The sequence below is a fragment of the Aethalodelphis obliquidens genome, unplaced genomic scaffold, assembly GCF_003676395.1.
Source record: "Aethalodelphis obliquidens isolate GAN/ISIS:26980383/991018 unplaced genomic scaffold, ASM367639v1 scaffold5, whole genome shotgun sequence".
Taxonomy (NCBI): domain Eukaryota; kingdom Metazoa; phylum Chordata; class Mammalia; order Artiodactyla; family Delphinidae; genus Aethalodelphis; species Aethalodelphis obliquidens.
The window spans coordinates 7,781,102-7,801,586 of record NW_020837949.1 but is presented as its reverse complement, the minus strand read 5'-3'; the positions used below and the strand labels follow the sequence as shown (position 1 = coordinate 7,801,586).

Below are 20,485 nucleotides of genomic sequence, written 5' to 3'. Positions count from 1 at the left end.
AAGGGTGCCTCATCAGGTCTCAGGTTATTTTCTATTCATCCACACATCATTTTTTGAAAGTGGGTTATGCTGTAGGATCACACAAGAAACTTCATGCTAGCCAAACCACTTTATTGCTACCCATGAATTTGTTTCCACAACCAATTTGTTTCCAGCAGAGTTGACTGTTCGGTGAGTTTCACAAACACTTGTTTGTGACTTTAAAATCCCTGGGCCTATTTATATCCCTGATCAAAAGTGATCGAGAAGGTAACTTTGTATTTTTTTTTTCTCGGCTGATAATTATTTTCTCCTATTTTCTTGGTTTGGTTAAGGAATACCTGAGGGTTATCACTACAGTAATCCCTCATCCAAGTTTTTGCTGTATATGGTTTCAGTTAACCTTGGTCAACCGTGATCTGAAAATATTAAATGGAAAATCTCAGAAATAAACAATTCATTCGTTTAAAATTGCAGTGCTTTTGTTCGTTTTACTTAATAATGACCCCAAAGCACAAGAGCAGTGATGCTGGCAATTCAGATACGCCAAAGAGAAGCCATTAATGCTGCTTTTAAGTGAAAAGGTGGTGACTTAGTAAGGAAAGAAAACTGTATGCTGACGTTGCTAAGATTCGTGGTGAGAACGAATGTTCTGTCCATGAAACTGTGAAGAAGGAAAAAGAAATTCGTGGTAGTTTTGCTGTCATACCTCAAACTGCAAACGTTACAAAACAGTGCTTAGTTAGGATGCAAAAGGCATTAAATTTGGACGATAAGATATTGTGTGTGTGTGAAAGAGGCCACATTCACATCTTTATAACAGTATATTGTTACAATTGTTGTATTTTATCATTAGTTGTTAATCTCTTACTGTGCCTAATTTATAAATTAAACTTTATCACAGATATATACAGTACATATAGGAAAAAGCATAGTATATATAGGGTTCAGTACTATTTGTGATTTCAGGCATCCACTGGGGGTCTTGGAACGTATCCCCCGAGGCTAAGGGAGACTTCTATATTAGCTGAACTGTAACCTTTTGTAAACTTCAATATACCATTAAAAACAGTGGTTAGCTTGGGGATGCGGTAGTTCTAGACCACTTTTACTTGGTGTGCTGATGGCGTAGGGGATGCCTGTGAGTATAACATTACAGATATCTTTGAACTTACTAATCACAAATAATTTTCTCAATGTTTCAGGATACCTAAGTGTATCTAAAAAGGTACATTTTCACCTCATCTGTAAATGAAAATTAAAAGAAAAAGGCCTTTAATTGACATAGTTGTTTTTTGTTTTCTTCTGTTTTGTTTCTCCCCTCTTTTTTGTGGAAAATTCTAGATTGGGATCCAGATAATCTAGATTTGAATCCAGACTCTATAGTTATGAGCTGGTGACCTTGGTCAAGATAAATTCTCTGATTCTCATCAGTAAAATGGGGATAATGATGCCTCTATGGAAGAATTGATTTCAGATTAGATGTTGTATACAAGAAATAGTCTAATATACACAGGTATTCAGTGATAAATGCTGTATTGTTATTACTTTCTATGAATTAGAGCAGTGTTCATATTTTTTGATACGCTATTTAAAAATCTTTTGAGCACATATTTACAAGTAAGTATAAAAGTAAGTTACAGGTTCTAGTGAATTAACATTTTATGTTCAATATAAAAAAATTAAGTTTTTAAAAATGATATAAAGTTGTCATTAATAATATCTTCTCTAAAATATTAATAGAAATTAATCATTTTACCTTTAATTGTTTTAGTAACTGTGATGTGATTAAATACATATTATTTTAAATAATCTTGGATTACCAATTTGAAGATCTGCCTCTCTGTGTTTTTCATTTTGATACTTGACTTTATTGACTATCATAGTTGAAAAATATTACCTAAAGGTACATATAACAAACTAGACAAAGGTATATTGCTAAGCGCACCTACTGAATCATGATGTTAATTTTTCAGTTTCATTGACCAGTAATGCAAAGGTTTTGATCAAATGTAGTAAATCTATCATCTCTGAATCAGTTTTATTTGCAAAGTAACTGAATAATGACCCATTTCAGTATTATAAAATAAGTCCAAAACCCACTGGACCTCTACATTTACAAGATTATTACAAATATTTTAAAATTATGTTTCCAAGTTGTGGAAGTGTGTAGATGTGTAAATTCTTATGAGGTTATGCACATACAAATTTTGGCAATAAGATTACATAGTGATTGGAATATTTCCAAACATTTGTTTCCAGAATACTCTTATATTAACACAAGATTTGTTATAAAGTAGTCACTTTCTCATTCATTGTAAATGAACCAACAATACCAAGTATCAGGTAAGGATGTTGAGCATCCTGACACATGACTGCAGGCCACCTAGTGTGACGTCCATCAGAAAATTAATTATTAATAAGGTTTAAGTTACTTCTCACTGCTAGAGTAAATAAATGTTGGCTTAAATGCTTTTTTCCCCACCTCAGAGATATTCTCATGCCCCTTCCCTAACCCTGTACTCGACTGTGGGGATAAGTTGCACATTAGGCCACCATGCTTGTCAGTGGGATATTTGCTCAATAAATTCCCAGAGGAAAAAGGGGCACTGATGATTTGGAGCAAGAGTTGGCAAGCGTTTTCTATAAAGGGCCAGATAATAAATATTTTAGGCTTTGAGGGCCATATGGTCTCTATTATAACTACTCAGCTCTGCCAGTGTAGCCTGGAAGCACCATAGACAATATTGTAAAAAAGAAGTTAAATTAAAAAGTGACTTTATTTCAGTAAAACTTTATTTATGGACACTGACTTTGAATTTTAGGTAATTTTCACATGGCACAGAATATTATTCTGCTTTTGATTTCTTTTCAACCATTTAAAATTTTAAAAAATAGGACTTCCCTGGTGGTCCAGTGGCTGAGGCTCCACGCTCCCAATGCAGGGGGCCCGGGTTCCATCCCTGGTCAGGGAACTAGATCCCACATGCCGCAACTAAGGGTACGCGTGCCGCAACTACAGATACCGCATGCTGCAACTAGGACCTGGCACAGCCAAATAAATAAATATTTAAAAAAAAAAAAAAAAAGCTTATGGGCCATCACAGAAAAAGCGACAAGATGAATGGTTCTCAGGACTTAGGTCACAAATCCCTGATCTAGAGTCAGTTAATTCTAAGTGATAATGAACTTGTAGAGAATCTCGGCCTGAAGTTCCACAGGAATGCACATTACTCTACTAAGTTGTCAAATCACAGTATGTTATTAAGGGTGCTTTCATTTATTGTCCCTTTAAGAAACATTAAATATCAAATTTAATAGCAAAGACTTTCTTCCCTCTCTAACATGATTTTAACTGATAGAAGTTCTAATATAAGGAGTTGGGTTTACAAATGATTTGAGGCTGGGTCACCAGTAGCTGCAGTGTCAGTAAGAATCACAGTGCTTTTCTGCATGATCTTAGTTCTCATATGATTAAAAAAATATTTTTTTTTGGACTTTCCTGGCGGTCCAGTTGTTAAGACGCCACACTTCCACTGCAGCGGGTGAGGGTTCGATCCCTGGTCGGGGAGCTAAGGATCCCGCATGCCATGTGGCAGCAGCCCAAAAAAAAAATATTTTTTTTAAACTTTATCTTGGAAACTCATTGAAATAACTAAGGCAGTGGAAAATACACTTGTTTGCGGTCCACTGGCTAAATTCTGTGACTCCTTCCTGGGTTTCTGTGGGTCCTGACACATGAAGGAGCATATGTTCAGTGACTTTCTAGAAGGTCAGAGGAGCAAGTAACTGCTCCTAACAGCATAGCCTTTTAGGGACAGGTTTCCAAGTTGGTTCTCCTCAATTCCCTGCAAGAGATGCAAATGACAGACCTTTAACCTGATTACTGAGCTCTCTCCCTCATTCTTCTTTTTTTTTTGAATTAATTTTTATTGGAGTATATCTGCTTTACAATATTGTGTTAGTTTCTACTGTACAGCAAAATGAGTCAGCCATACATATACAAATATCCCCTCCCTTTTGGACTTCCTTCCCATTCAGGTCACCACAGTGCATTAAGCAGAGCTCACTGTGCTATACAGTATGTTCTCATTAGTTATCCATTTTATACACAGTATCCATGGTGAGTATGCGTCAATCCCAATCTCCCAATTCCTCCCAGCGCTCCCCCCACCCGCCAACTTTTCTCTCATTCTTCTATCATCCAAAATCAGTTTTCTCTCCTGTGATCAGTTGTACATACAATTTCAAAATTCTCATTTACATTCAGGCTGAACAGTGCACAAAATCATGCAAAAAGATAAATTTGTGGAATGACCTTAACACTGATTTGTGCCTCCCAGTCATCTAGCCCCACATGAGGGGATCTCTCGGCCACAGCAGCACAAAAAGAGGATGAGGGGATAGGAATTTCCTATTAAGGTGAAATCTGTGCTGCATGGTAACTCACCTTGGTTCCATCCCTAAGAACATCTCCTACATTTCTGTGCTTCATCCTAGAATCAATACTTTACAACTAGCCTTGCCCTCTTCCTCTATTCAGGGTGGGTATGGGGTTGAGTTAGGAGACCTGAAACAGGCTAGATATAGAATAAACAGGAGAACAAATCTAAGAGAGAAGCCAAATTGGGCTTGCATCTCAACTCCACTCCTCATTACTGATGGAAGTAGACACTTAGTGAGCACCTGCTCTGTGTCCCAAACGTTGCATAAACTCTTTCAGCTGTTAAAATAAACAAGAAGAGATGAAGGACCTAAAAGTATCTCTTATTTAGCTGATGCGCAGCAGGGAAGAAGGCCTCTGAAGCAACCGCTTCAAAGCAATTAAGGAGACAAGGGAGCTTTTTAATAGGGTTTTGTTTCTAATTTTATGCAAGAGATCAGGTTGGCTTTGTTGAACTTTTGATTCCCTGACAACAGCAGACTCTGCATGCATGCTCAGCATTTGATGTGTGTACTTCAAGCAACAGGGTAGTCTACACTCAACCTGAAATAGCATGCTGTGTATTGGTTGTGACTCTCTGGAAATCAGGGTGTCAGTTTTGTTTTCCAGAAGGCAAAGCGGGCACAGTTGCTTCTGAGCCATGACCTGTGAAACCACCCAGTGGAAGAGAGGGAACAACTCTAACTGTGGTTCTGCTTAGTGCGCCTCTGAGCATTTATTGGAATGTGGTCAATTGTTAGACAACTTAAACAATGATCAAAAAAGACATGTTTCTAACTTAGCCTCCTCATGCTTTTCTGTCTTTCCCTGTGATTCAGGAGGAAGGACGCTGGCTTCTTATCCTACAAAGATCACCTGCCAGTAAGCCAGGTGGTGGTTGGAGATACTGACCGGCAAGGCTCGGAAGCCAAACTGAGTGTGGGTCCCCTGCGCTGCCAAGGAGACAGTAAGTGTGCCCGTAGCTGGGCCTGGCACCTCCTTACCAATTTTAAATAGTGTTTCCCAGCAAACGCGAGGTTGGCAGAAAACAGATTGCTGTTCGGTATAAACAGAGCCAAGTGGAGGGCTAGGCAGACCTTAATACACAGAGGAGGGCAGCAAGCTGTAAGTCTCCGGTACAGGAGGCTAGATATGGGCGTAAAATGTGGCTATCCATCTTTCTTGTATATTCCTATGTAACAAATGTGACTACCTAAGTTTATGGTGATACAAGTAGCAATGCTAATAGCATAAAAGCAGCACTCAACAGCTGTGACTGCACTGAGTGCTGCCGTTAATGCCATTAGCATAACTATTTATATCACAGGAAACTGAGTTTACGGTGATATAAATAGTAGCATTAGGGCTTAATGTATCATTGTAAACCTGGATTATGGTCACATAAAGTTGGACCTTAGTGCTATCAAATTTCACCATCATCAGAGCTTGATGGTCCCTTGTAAGCCAAAGAGTGTTTCTGTAACTACATCTTGTTTTCAGGATTGGGCACCACAGAGAGGAATTTGGGGCTGTTGGCAGTCAGGGAGTTAGCCTGATGATCCCACCTAATTAAGGGTAGCATTAGGATTTTATGTTGTTCGATACCCTTCAGTATGCTTTATGCGTAGTCGGAGGGGACTGGTGACAGGCTGCTGTGGGCATTCTGCAGTGAGCATCCTGGGTGTCATTTCCCCTCTTCTCTGCACACATGATTGGGCAGCTCTTCCAGGAGTATGCTTTTGTGATTGTGTGCTAGGCATCAGGAGACTAGATTCTGTTCCCTGAGTAGCTGACTTGTCAGAAGACCTCAGGCAAACTCCTCCTTTTTCTCTGCTGTGGTGCTCAGAATACCACCTGCGTCCCAACTCCTCCTGGGGAGGCCATAAAGATTTTAGTGCCTAGATCTGGATTCCTCCTAGCAAAGCATTCTGTCAGATGGAGTGTTATTACCGCTTCCATAAATCAAGGGAGAATTAGACCTACTCAATGTAATAAATTATCGCATCTACTCAAAGAGGTGTCCTAAGGAATGTAATGAGGCATGCTCAGCTGTTTACTACTTAGTACATCAAGGCTGTCAGCAATTAAACCATGCAGTGTTCCTGATACAAAAGAGAGATGGAGTTTGTAGTGATTTTTCCCTTCTTACACAGAGAAAATGAAAATGCTGTCCTTAAAACGAAACTGGTCAAAAGAGCTTTGTCATGCATTTATTAAACAATAATACTTCATTTGACTAGCTTAGTAGAACTGTGCAATAAGAAATTTTGTTTCAACTGCTTAAGAAAAGATATTGACATAAAATAATAATATATATGCCTTTTTAAACACATATTTTGAGAGATGGACTATAGTGTCACTCTCAAAATAGGCAGGTTCTCATGGGTTATCTAATGAAAATCAGTTTCATTATGTCATAATTACTCATTAATATATAAAGGTAAAGTAGTTCTCACTTATCAATTCTAATTCTAAAGTTAGCCTTAAATTAGAGAAAGGGTTCCCATTAAGTGATGGATTAAGTCAATCTAGTTATACAATCCCACTTCTGCAAATTTTTTTTACCACTCTTAAAGAGTCCAGGTACTTTAAATTGTATATGTGGGAGTGTATTAACAGTTTATAGTTAATATTAGCATGTTTTCTCTTAATAAATCAGTCCTCAGGAAGAATTTATTATGTGTCTGCTAATTGTCTAGCACTTTACTAGGTACTCTGGTGAGTTAAAAACAGAATTTCAAACCATGTTTTGAGAAACGCACATTAAAAAGTATTGGAAAACATAAAATGTTTTATAATTTAATAGACTTGTGATCTAAAATTATTGCAACTGGTGCTCAAGAAAGGAGTGATAAATAGTATATTTCAGGCAGACTTTATATTTAAATAGAGAAAATAGGAGAAGTATGGTGGTCAGTGTTCATTTGCATTTCTTTCCCAAGGCTGTTGCTCTTAGAGACATTCTTAGGACCAACTGATAGACAAAGAGCTATCCTGTTCATTGACACTGCATGGCCTCAGGATTCTTGTAGTACTGCAGCTTCAAGACTTAATCTGTATTTTACCTGATACTTCATGAAAATAAAAGCTCAGTCAATTTTTAATTGCAATTATGTGGAATATTTCTGTGTCCAAGAGAAAGAGAGAGAGAGAGAGAGAGATCTTCGTTTTTTGTAGGCAACCGGCAATATTATATACCTCATACCTGAATTGCCAGGTAGTAGTTAGCAGTTTTGATGCTCACCTTCCTTTTAAGAATGTTCTAACGTGGACACAGTAATGATAAAGTGTCTACATCATAGCATTTTCCAGATTTTACACATGTATGGTGTCCTTGGATACAGCCCCCTGCGAGGTAGGTAAGGTAAATATTAGCCTTTCTGTTTTACAAATGAACAAAATATTTCTTTTAAAGTGTCATCTACGCAACAAATTTCTGTGCCCCCTTTTGCTGCTTCTGGGAGGCTCCCAGAGGAAAGACAGATCAGAGAACATAACCAGCTTTCTCTGCATGAGGTCAGGCTTGTTTCCCCGACTCCATTCTCATTCCTGAGTCAACGGCAGAAATTAAATTGTTTTAAAAGTATTTCATCTGGGTCTCTCCCCACCCACGTCCAGTTACCAACACAGCATGAATGTTGGGGGGATTAGATTCCAATTCGTATAAGTTAAAAAGTGGTATCATGCATATATCCTGTTGTTTGCAGAGATTAACTTTGTGTCGTTTACTGAAGTCTGTGCAAAGGTAGTTTAAAAAACCCAAATCCACTGTTGAGAAATGTCTTTCTCTATTTGAGGAGTTGAATGATGACAGCCCTCGCAAGCTGTCTCTTGAATTAGGTCTGGTTCTACCTCCCAGTCTCAGAGAATGAAACAGTTTCTGTGGGCTCTGACCAACCGTTTCGGCAGTTTCAGTTGATTTCATCATACCTGCTGAGTTTCATTTTTACTTCGATTCATCTGAACTCAGACCCATATAATCAAAATGCTAAGAAAATCAGTGAGTTCCAGACCTGCTGCATTTCCCATATAGCACTGAAAAATGCTCATGCCCTTATACTTTTGGGTTTTTTTTTTCCAAACACATTCAAATGGAAGCCTCAAATCTAAAACTGCAAGTGTGACTGAGGATGGATGGTTAGCTAAGATAAAAAGTGAGGTAAAATGACAAATTACCCCCTTAAACCATGCGCACTCGCCTAGGAAGAAACATGAGAGCTATTTAGAGGACCAAAACGGCTGACAGAGAAGAAATTGTTTTCAAATTTTAAAATATAATTGTTCTTGGACGGAGTTGCTAAACTTCTATGGAATTAGTTCAAAAACAAACTATTTCGGGTTTTGGAGGTAGGAATCTTTTTTGTACTATATATAGTGACTATGATTAATTGTAGAAAGTATTTGCTAGATAATTGTTTTATTCTCGACCATATAAGGTAAAGATTTCCCATATCTCCTCTAGGGATACAGAGACTTTAAACAATTAATTAGGAGCAAGTTTGCTACAAAGGCAAGTGTTTTTAATATACTTGGGTAGAAACAATCAGGAAAACATGTTACTCAAGGACCGCTGCGTCCGTGCCTGAAACCCGCCCTGGCTGTCAGCACGGCGGGACTGGAGTCATGGTGGGCGTTTAAGATGTAAATTCAAGTTCTTAGAGCTACAGAGGTGACTGAGAGGCCAAGAAGAAAAGGCAAGGCAGACCACATCTGGTTCAGGAGCACTCAGAGGACAGAGACAAAGCTGAGAGTGAAAGAAACACAGCCGATAACGGCATTTCATCCAAACGACATTGGCCTTTTTTCCTTTGGGAATGCAATCATATGTGCCCGAGATATATAAAGACCACCCTGTCTTTACTGTAAGACTTTTACAGACCAGGGCCATCACCAGCCATTCCCTTACCAAGGAAGGCAAGGCAATGACTATATCTACATGTTGTTTCTCCCAGGATAAGACAATTTCATTGGGGGCTCAAATGAGTATCATTCCCCATAGGATGGACCCAGGGGCACACACAGGCCACACCATCTCCCGGTATGAGACACACTCAGTGCCGCCTAAGAGGACTAGACAAGGAGAGAGGGGCAGCTGCTCATCTGGGCTCAGGAAGCGGTTTTGATTGTGCAGAGGAAGCTGCTCCCCGGGCTCCAGAGAAGAGTAGACAGTTTGCTTGTCCCCCTTTTCTTTGCTGCTTCAGGCTTGGAAGAGCCGAGAAAGGGAAAGGGCCCAGCATGCAGGCTGCGAGCCATGCACTTCATATTCATCTTCTCTCTTGATTCTCCCAACATCCCTGTATGCGGTGATAGCTTTGTATTTTGTACCAATGAGAAAACAGAATCTGACTTATTAGATGGTTTGCCAATGAGTTTCAGAGCTGGGGCCAGAAGAACCGTGTGGTTCCAGGGCAGATGCTCCACGTTCTTTCCGTTTCCCCATTTCTTCCCATGAAATGTAGATGTGTGTACTTGCGTCAAGTACAGCTAAAAGCAATCACAAAGAATCACAGCATTCTAGCGGTGGAAGACTTAGATATCAGACAGTACAAACCTCTCATTTTACAGACGAGGGAACTTGGGTATGGGGAGGGTAAGTGACCGACCCAGGGGCTCCCAGCTGGCTTATGGCAGAGCACAGGGAGAGAGAGTTTGACGCGAGCCTTCATCTTTAGTAATTCCCTGTGGCCAAGATGAATGTTGAGATCTGAAGAGGGAGCTTTGACCTGGAGCTCTGACCCTGGGGCCCTGCCCATCAACAGCTAAGCAGAGCAATAAAGTGGTGCGAGCTCTTAATCTTGCCCCACTGTGCGATCAACTGTCTAGAAACCCTGATAGAAAACTCACAACCATAGGGATGAGGGGTCAATGACAGAAAGTTAGTGACTTCTTTTTTGTGTGTGTTTTGTTTTTACTTCGAGTTCTAGGCATTTTTTTGGCTGATAGTAGCCAACAGGGAAAAAACAAAAAACAAACCACCCACAGTTATGTGTAGAAGCCATTAACTTCTATTTTTTTCTTAATGCTCCAGCCTCTGCTGCTATTGCCGTAGGCTACTACCGACTGAGAAGCCAGAGTGTCTCTTAAGAACAAGCAGAAATAGTGAAATTTTCAGGATCAAAACCTAGGTTGATTCCCATTAAAGGATTGAGCCCTCGGGGCACATCTAAGGGCAGCTCCAGTGACACAGGCAGCAGAGGCAGAAAGAAGGAAGCCTTCCCTTTGGTCTTCCAGTCTCCAGAGTGACTTTAAACGGTTAGAAGTGGACAGCGCCCCTGAAAAGAATCAGCTCTTTAATATTATTTGGCCACGCAATGTTAGCTGCAAACTCACTGTAGAAATGGGAAGTAAAATGAGTTACAGTTGGGGGGTAGTATTTCTGTTTTACAATAGATGTGGTATTTGTATGCCTGTGGCTGACTTTCCCACCTATCCTTTCAAATACTGCTTGTATTTAGAGGAATCATCACATCCCACAGAGGAGATCTGCCTGGCTGAGTGAGTCTTGCTTCCTTGGCGTCCTCTCCCTGGGTGCCCATCCTTTCCCTGAACTTGTCACAGGATCCCAGGTACAGGAGAGACTTTGTTCTGTAAATTGAATCCCCACCATTGGGTTCCTCTGCTGAACTTTCCAATTGATCTCTCCAAACTTTTGCAGAAGAGTTAGGCTTGCTCCTTTGGTTCTAAGAATTCCTGGTGTGGAACGTGTTTGGAATCAAGAAAAATGCTAGGTGAAACAGTTTCTTACCTGTCCAGGATCTGCTCCTAGGATCTAATTCAACTTAACAGCCTTAACTGACAAAAATGGCTCCCATCCTGGATCAGTTTATATTATATCAAGGGTGAAAATTCTGACGAAGTGGAGATTTGGATGGAAGCTTGGATTCTTAGTGGGAGTTTGAAAACAGTACGGAGGTCTTGAGTGGCAGTGCTTTACAAACTTTAATGTGCTCAGAAATCACCTGGGGATCTTGGTAAAATGCAGATTCTGATTCAGGAAGTCTGGGCCAGGATTCGAGATGCTACTGCTGCTGCCACTGGCCAGTGGACCACACTCTGAGTAGCAGCGTTATAGAGCAGCACTGTGAATAGCATAGACTTTGGAATCACACACATCTGCCTCCAAATCCCAACTCCCTCCCTCACCAGCCGTGTGCCTTTGAACCGGTTCCTTAACCTCCCTGCTCTTCCACTTCCTGCTCATAACGTTCTCTCAGCTGCAAATGAGAATAATCATAACTGCATCGCTGCAGTGGTTCTTTTAAACTCCAATTCCCCGCAGCCTTGCACACAGTCAGTGCTCTCTGGTTGTTATCACCACCATTATTATTACCTTCGTTCATTATGGAAAGAGTGACAGGCTTGATATCAGAAAAACTCTGCCCACCTCCCTGTCCTGTATCCCACTGTCTTTACCCTCGACTCTACCTATTCTTAGAGAAGACCTGCCTTGTCTCATAGCTGAGAGTTGGCACCCAGCCAGTAGCCTCCTTCCTGATTGGGAGGTGGTGGCCACAACCTCTGCTTAGAGCTCAGCTGCATTTGCTGGGCTCCCAGGGTGATGATGTCTGTCCATGCAAACAACCCTCATTTCCTTCTCTCTGGTCTCCTTTGCTGGAAGCAGATGGAAACCACCCCCTTTGCTTGCTGCCATCTTGGAAACTGCCCTTGGAGAACCTGGAGGACCCTAGCAAAATGCACAAAGAGCCCAGTAACATACACGGCACTCGCCGTTCCCCATGACGGCCACGGAAGGAGCCTTTCGTCCAAACAGGGAGTCAGCTAGCCTTTCCTCTAAAAGACCGGACAGGAGGTATTCTAGGCTTTGGGACCATACAGGCTGTTAGAACCACTCAACCCTATAGTGTGAAAGCTGTCGTAGACAATGTGTAAACAGATGGACATGGATGGTTACAACAAAATATTAGAGAAACAGGAAACAGACTGGATTTGGCCTGAAGGCCATAGTTTGCTGAACCTCTGACCTAGAGTTTAAAAATTTTTTGTAGGACTTGAAAAATGTATGGAATTATGGCAGAATATTTTGCTGTTTTAATGCAGATTTTAGCCAGTTTTCAAACTCAGTCACAGTAACCTTCCAATTCATCCACTGATGATATTGAGCAAGGATTCGCCTCCCCTTCTGCTACATTCTTGTCTTTCTCCATGCACACTCAGATTTCAGCCTAGATTATACAGTAGCTTCTATATATACACTCAGCATTGGTATGAGGCACTGTGTGAATATAAGGAAGTACAAATTACATTTTTTGCCCTCAGAGAGCCTACAAAAACATTGGCAATCAAGACATAAACACTGCAGGGCTTCCCTGGTGGTGCAGTGGTTGGGAGTCCGCCTGCTGATGCAGGGGACACGGGTTCGTGCCCCGGTCCTGGAAGATCCCACGTGCCGCAGAGCGGCTGGGCCCGTGAGCCATGGCCGCTGAGCCTGCGCGTCCGGAGCCTGTGCTCCGCAATGGGAGGGGCCGCAGCAGTGAGAGGCCTGTGTACCGCAAAAAAAAAAAAAAAAGACGTAAACACTGCAGACTGAAGTTCACATTCACCACCATATTCGTTTCTCCACCTATTATCCAGAGTGACTTTTCCAAGCGGTGAATCAAATTACAGCACTTTTTTACTTATAACCAGCTGATAGCTTCCCATCACTCTTAAAATGCCAACCCTTTACCACATGCTACAAGGCTACTTCGTGTGATCTGCCCCACCCACCGGTCATCCCCACTTCTTCCATTCCAGCCCCACTGGTCTCATATCTCCAACGTGCTCTGCTTGTTACCACCTCCAGAACTTTTCCTGGTGGTTTCCTCTGCCTGGAACTTTCTCCCCATCGAGGCTCAGCTGGGCTGCAGGTCTCAGCTTCGATATTAACCCTTCCAAGAGAGCTTCCCTGCCCACTCAGCTAACAGTCACCCACGTCTCACCACTCCCCATAGAACTGACCACAGTCTGAAATTCTCTCTGCAATGCTACGACACGACCCTAACATGAACTGCCCGGAGTCAGCATAGATTTCAGTCCCTAAGAAGACGGCCTTTTCTTTAGGCCGCAGCTGCAAGTTTAGAGGGGGTTCCCAAGCCACCTGCTCTTCTGACCAACTGACTACAAATTTGGGGGTTCCCAATATCTCCTCAGGACCAAAAATTTACCAGGATGACTCGGAGAAGTCAGGAAAGCACAATACCTAAGATTGCAGTTTTATTATCAAAGATACAAATCCGGACTGGCTGAATGAACCGATGCACAGGGTGAGTTCTGGGAGGGTTTCAAATGCGGAGTCCCTATGTCTCCTCCTCATGGAATGTGGACACATCACCCGCTCAGGCTATCAGTGTGTGTCACTAACCAGGGAAACTCACGTCCACTTCAGATGTCTAGATTTTTTACTGGGGTTTCATTATGTAGGCATGATTCAGTAAGTCATTGGCCACATGATTGAATTCAATCTCCAGCTTCCCTTCCTTCTCCTCCCTGGAGATAGGGCTGATATATCCTGGTTCAAAGCCCCAACCCCCTAATCCCATGGTTGGTCTTTGGGGCAGGGCCATTCTCCATCTTTTTTTTTGCGGTATGCGGGCCTCTCACTGCTGTGGCCTCTCCCGTCGCAGAGCACAGGCTCCGGACGCGCAGGCTCAGCGGCCATGGCTCACGGGCCCAGCCGCTCCGCGGCATGTGGGATCTTCCCGGACCGGGGCACGAACCCGTGTCCCCTGCATCGGCAGGCGGACTCTCAACCACCGCGCCACCAGGGAAGCCCCATTCTCCATCTTAAAAAGTATCTAGGGGCCCACCATGAATAACAATGATACTCCTATCATTCAGGAAATTCCAAGGGTCTAGAAGCTCTTTCCCAGGAACTTGGGACAAAGGCAGGATAAATTATCCGTTGCACAAGCAGCTCTTTTCTCTGTGAATTTGCATTATTTTCGTCCTCACCCCCAACGGTAGGTGGAAACTCAGGCAGAGATCTAAACCTTGTACACAAGGCAGTGCCTGCCGCATTGAGAAGCTCAAATATGTGTTCGTTAAATGAATATGAATGGTTAAATAACCACAAAAGATTTAAATAAGCATTTCAGGCTAACAATGGAGGTAGTGCCACGAGGCACTTCATGATAAATTGCAGAAAACTTGCAGAGACAATAATTGCTATAGAGGTCCAAGGGCGGAGCTATCGCTTCATTCACATGCACAACTATTTTTAACCTCAGTAAGGTTTTTGCACATTTATTCATCTTAACTAAATGGAAACTTTTATTCCTTTGTACCTTGAAAACCCCTTGAATCCGATGATTATCTTCAAATTAAGGATTTAAAAAAAAAAAACCTTTTTTGCTAAGTTTCTATATTTTCTCTGGCATTTCTAAATCAGGATGCACGTGAAGTATTAAATTTATAGAACTCATTGTTTAATCTAAATTAGATTAACACCCCTGGCCCTTCGGAGATCCAAGCGGACCGTTCCACACTTTTGTTTATCTGTATCTCTAGGTTATTACTGACAAAATTACAATTAGTCAGTACTTCAAACCTATTGTTAGGCTGCTAAGCTATGAGCTATAAACTACCTCACTCTGATATAATTAAAACTGTGTTCCAGTTCACGTATTTTATGATACCTACTTGGCTTTTCATAAAGTTTCTTTTCACCATCTGAACTACATGCAGGCCTAGCAAACTCAGGAACTTTATTGAAGAAAACTTTTAATGTAGCCTCTTCCTGAAGTTTGCTGATAGTTCCAGAGCAGCAGTCTTTACAGTCATCTGGATTAAAAAAAACAAAACAAAACAAAATCTGTACTAAACTGTTGCAAACATTGTGTAAGATTGCATTAGTCTCATTAAAATAAATCCTAATTCAAAACTCACCAGGTATACATATATAAAACAGTGCATTTTAATTTTTATACACCTACTGGCGTGGTAAACAGCTCCATGGAACTAGATTTAAAGTCCCAAATTAAAAAGAAAAGGGACATTGGTTCAAGATGGCAGTGTAGAAGGACGTGCACTCACTCCGTCTTGCGAGATCACCGGAATCACAACTAACTGCTGAACAGTCATCAACAGGAAGACACTGGAACTCACCAAAAAAGATACCGCACATCCAAAGACAAAGGAGAAGCTGCAATGAGACTGTAGGAGGGGCGCAATCACAATAAAATCAAGTCCCATAACTGCTGGGTGGGTGACTCACAAACTAGAGAACTCTTATACCACAGAAATCCACCCACTGCAGTGAAGGTTCTGAGCCCCACATCAGGCTTCCCAACCTGGGGTCAGGCAACAGGAGGAAGAATTCCTACAGAATCAGACTTTGAAGGCTGGTGACTCACTGCGGGGACAAGGACACTGGCACCAGAAGTTCTACGAAGTACTCCTTGGCATTAGCCCTCCCAGAGTCCGCCATTAGCCCCACCAAAGAGCTTGTAGGCTCCAGTTCTGGGTCCCCTGAGGCCAAACAACCAACAAGGAGGGAACACAGCCCCCCCCATCAGCAGACAAGCAGATTAAAGTTTTACTGAGCTCTGCCCACCAGAGCAACACCCAAATCTACCCACCACCAGTCCCTCCCATCAGGAAGCTTGCACAAGCCTCTTAGATAGCCTCATCCACCAGAGGGCAGACAGCAGAAGCAAGAAGAACTACAATTCTGCAGCCTGTGGAACGAAAAACACATTCACAGAAAGACAGACAAGATGAAAAGGCAGAGGGCTACGTACCAGATGAAGGAACAAGATAAAACCCCAGAAAAACAACTAAATAAAGTGGAGATAGGCAACCTTCCAGAAAAAGAATTCAGAATAATGATAGTGAAGATGATCCAGGACCTTGGAAAAAGAATGGAGGCAAAGATCGAGAAGATGCAAGTAATGTTTAACAAAGACCTAGAAGAAGTAAAGAACAAACAAACAGAGATGAACAATACAATAACTGAAATAAAAACTACACTAGAAGGAATCAAGAGCAGAATAACTGAGGCAGAAGAATGGATAAGTGACCTGGAAGACAGAATGGTGGAATTCACTGCTGCGGAACAGAATAAAGAAAAAAGAATGAAAAGAAATGTAGACAGCCTAAGAGACCTCTGGGACAACATTAAACATACCAACATTCCCATTATAGTGGTCCCAGAAGGAGAAGAGAGAGAGAAAGGACCCAAGAAAATATTTGAAGAGATTATAGTCGAAAGCTTCCCTAACATGGGAAAGGAAATAGCCACCCAAGTCCAAGAAGTGCAGAGAGTCCCAAGTAGGATAAACCCAAGGAGAATCACACCAAGACACTTAGTAATCAAATTGACAAAAATTAAAGACAAAGAAAAATTATTGAAAGCAACAAGGGAAAAACGACAAATAACATACAAGGGAACACCCATAAGGTTAACAACTAATTTCTCAGCAGAAACTCTACTAGCCAGAACGGGGTGGCACGATATATTTAAAGTGATGAAAGGGAAGAACCTACAACCAAGATTACTCTACCCAGCAAGGATCTCACTCAGATTCCACGGAGAAATCAAAAGCTTTAGAGACAAGCAAAAGCTAAGAGAAGTCAGCATCACCAAACCAGCTTTACAACAAATGCTAAAGGAACTTCTCTAAGTGGGACACACAGAGAAGAAAAGGACCTACACAGACAAAGCCATAACAATTAAGAAAATGGAAATAGGAACATACATATCAATAATTACCTTAAACATGAATGGATTAAACGCTCCAACCAAAAGACACAGGCTCGCTGAATGGATACAAAAACAAGACCCATATATATGCTGTCTACAAGAGACCCACTTCAGACCAAGGGACACAAACAGACTGAAAGTGAGAGGATGGAAAAAGATATTCCATGCAAATGGAAACCAAAAGGAAGCTGGAGTGGCAATACTCTACCAGATAAAATAGACTTTAAAATAAAGAATGTTACAAGAGACAAAGAAGGACACTACATAATGATCAAGGGATCAATCCAAGAAGAAGATATAACAATTATAAACATTTATGCACCCAGCATAGGAGCACCTCAATACATAATAAGGCAGATGTTAACAGCTATAGAAGAGGAAATTGACAGTAGCACAATAATAGTGGGGAAGTTTAACACCTCACTCACACCAATGGAGAGATCATCAAGACTGAAAATTAATATGGAAACACAGGTTTAAATGATACAACAGACCAGTTAGATTTATGATATTTTTAGGACATTCCATCGAAAACAACAGATTACACTTTCTTCTCAAGTGCACACCGAACATTCTCCAGGATAGATCACATCTTGGGTCACAAATCAAGCCTTGGTAAATTTAAGAAAATTTAAATTATGTCAAGCATTTTTCTTACCACAGTGCTATGGGATTAGAAATCAATTACAGGGAAAAAAACGGAAGAAACACAAACACATGGAGGCTAACCAATACATTACTAAATAACCTACAGATCACTGAAGAAATCAAACAGGAAATCAGAAAATACCTGGAGACAAATTACAATGAAAGTACGACAATCCAAAACCTATGGGATGCAGCAAAAGCAGTGCTAAGAGGGAAGTTTATAGCAATACAATCCTACCTCAGAAACAAGAAAATTCTCAAATAAACAATCTAACCCTACACCTAAAGGAGCTAGAGAATGAAGAACAAGCAAAACCCAAAGTTAATAGAAGGAAATAAATCATAAAGATCAGATCAGAAATAAATGAATAGAAACCAATAAAACAATAGCAAAGATCAATAAAACTAAAAGCTACTTGTTTGAGAAGATAAACAAAATTAATAAACCTTTAGCCAGACTCATCAAGAAAAAGAGGGAGAGAACTCAAATCAATAAAATTAGAAATGAAAAAGAAGTTACAATGGACACTGCAGAAATACAAAGGATCGTAAGACAGTACTACAAGCAACTCTATGCCAATAAAATGGACAACCTGGAAGAAATGGACAAATTCTTAGAAAGGTATAACTGTCCAAGACTGAACCAGGAAGAAATAGAAAATATGAACAGACCAATCACAAGGAATGAAATTGAAACTGTGATTAAAAATGTTCCAACAAACAAAAGTCCAGGACCAGATGGCTCCACAGGTGAATTCTATCAAACATTTACAGAAGAGCTAACACCCATCCTTCTCAAACTCTTCCAAACAATTGCAGAGGAAGGAACACTCCCAAACTCATTCTATGAGGTCACCATCACCCTGATACCAAAACCAGACAAAGATGCTACCAAAAAAAAATTACAGACCAATATCACTGAAGAATATAGATGCAAAAATCCTCAACAAAATACTAGCAAACAGAATCCAACAACACATTAAAAGGATCATACACCATGATCAAGTGGGATTTATCCCAGACATGCAGTCTTCTTCAGTATACACAAATCAATCAGTGTGATATACCATATTAACAAATTGAAGAATAAAAACCATATAATCATCTCAGTAGATGCAGAAAAGCTTTTGACAAAATTCAACACCCATTTATGATAAAGACTCTCCAGAAAGTGGGCAAAGAGGGAACTACCTCAACATAATAAAGGCCATATACAATAAACCCACAGCAAGCATCATTCTCAATGGTGAAAAACTGAAAGCATTTCCTCTAAGATCAGGAACAAGACAAGGATGATTATTTAACATAGTTTTGGAAGTCCTAGCCATGGCAATCAGAGAAGAAAAAGAAATAAAAGGAATACAAGTTGGAAAAGAAGAAGTAAAACTGTCACTATTTGCAGATGACATGATACAGTACATAGAGAATCCTAAAGATGTCACCAGAAAACTACTAGAGCTAATCATGAATCTGGTAAAGTTACAGGATACAAAATTAATGCCCAGAAATCTCTTGCATTCCTCTACACTAACAGTGGAAGATCAGAAAGAGAAATTAAGGAAACAATCCCACTCACCATTGCAACAAAAATAATAAAATACCTAGGAGTAAACCTATCTAAGGAGGTAAAAGACCTGTACTCAGAAAACTATAAGACACTGATAAAAGAAATCAAAGATGACACAAACAGATGGAGAGATATACCATGTTCTTGGATTGGAAGAATCAATATTGTGAAAATGACTATGCGCTACCCAAAGCAATCTACAGATTCAATGCAATCACTATCAGATTACCAATGGTATATATGCAGAGCTAGAACAAAAAATCTTAAAATTTGTATGGAGACACAAAAGACTCCTAATAGCCAAAGCAGTCTTGAGGGAAAAAAACGGAGCTGGAGGAATCAGACTCCCTGACTTCAGACTATACTACAAAGCCACAGTCATCAAGACAATATGGTACTGGCACAAAAACAGAAACATAGATCAGTGGAACAGGATAGAAAGCCCAGAGATAAACCCACACACCTATGGTCAACTAATCTATGACAAAGGAGGCAAGGGTATACAATGGAGAAAAGACAGCCTCTTCAGTAAGTGGTGCTGGGAAAACTGGACAGCTACATGTAAAAGAATGAAATTAGAACACTCCCTAACACCACACACAAAAATAAACTCAAAATGGATTAAAGACCTAAATGTAAGACTGGGCACGCTAAAACTCTTAGAGGAAAACATAGGAAGAACACTCTTTGACATAAATCACAGCAAGATATTTTTTGACCCACCTCCTAGAGTAATGGAAATAAAAACAAAAATAAACAAATGGGACCTAATGAAACTTAAGAGCTTTTGCACAGCAAAGGAAATTACAAACAAGACGAAAAGACAACCCTCAGAATGGGAGAAAATATTTGCAAATGAATCAGTGGACAAAGGATTAATCTCCAAAATATATAAACATTTCATGCAGCTCAATATTGAAAAAACAAACAACCCAATCAAAAAATGGGCAGAGGGCTTCCCTGGTGGCGCAGTGGTTGAGAGTCCGCCTGCCGATGCAGGGGACACGGGTTCGTGCCCCGGTCCGGGAAGATTCCATGTGCCGCGGAGCGGCTGGGCCCGTGAGCCATGGCTGCTGAGCCTGCGCGTCCGGAGCCTGTGCTCCGCGACGGGAGAGGCCACAACAGTGAGAGGCCCGCATACTGCAAAAAAAAAAAAAAAAAATGGGCA

General features: G+C 40.9%; 1 protein-coding gene across 2 annotated transcripts in view; it reads left to right on the top strand.

Moving 5' to 3' along the window:
- The window catches only part of CNTNAP2 (contactin associated protein 2), a 2,044,831-nt gene that overhangs the window by 1,666,839 nt on the left and 357,507 nt on the right, over positions 1 to 20,485 (top strand). For both annotated transcript variants that reach the window (XM_027101624.1, XM_027101625.1), the window contains one exon: positions 5,242 to 5,369. In XM_027101624.1, coding sequence (XP_026957425.1) covers positions 5,242 to 5,369 — 128 coding nt within the window. The remainder of the gene's footprint in view (positions 1 to 5,241; positions 5,370 to 20,485) is intronic.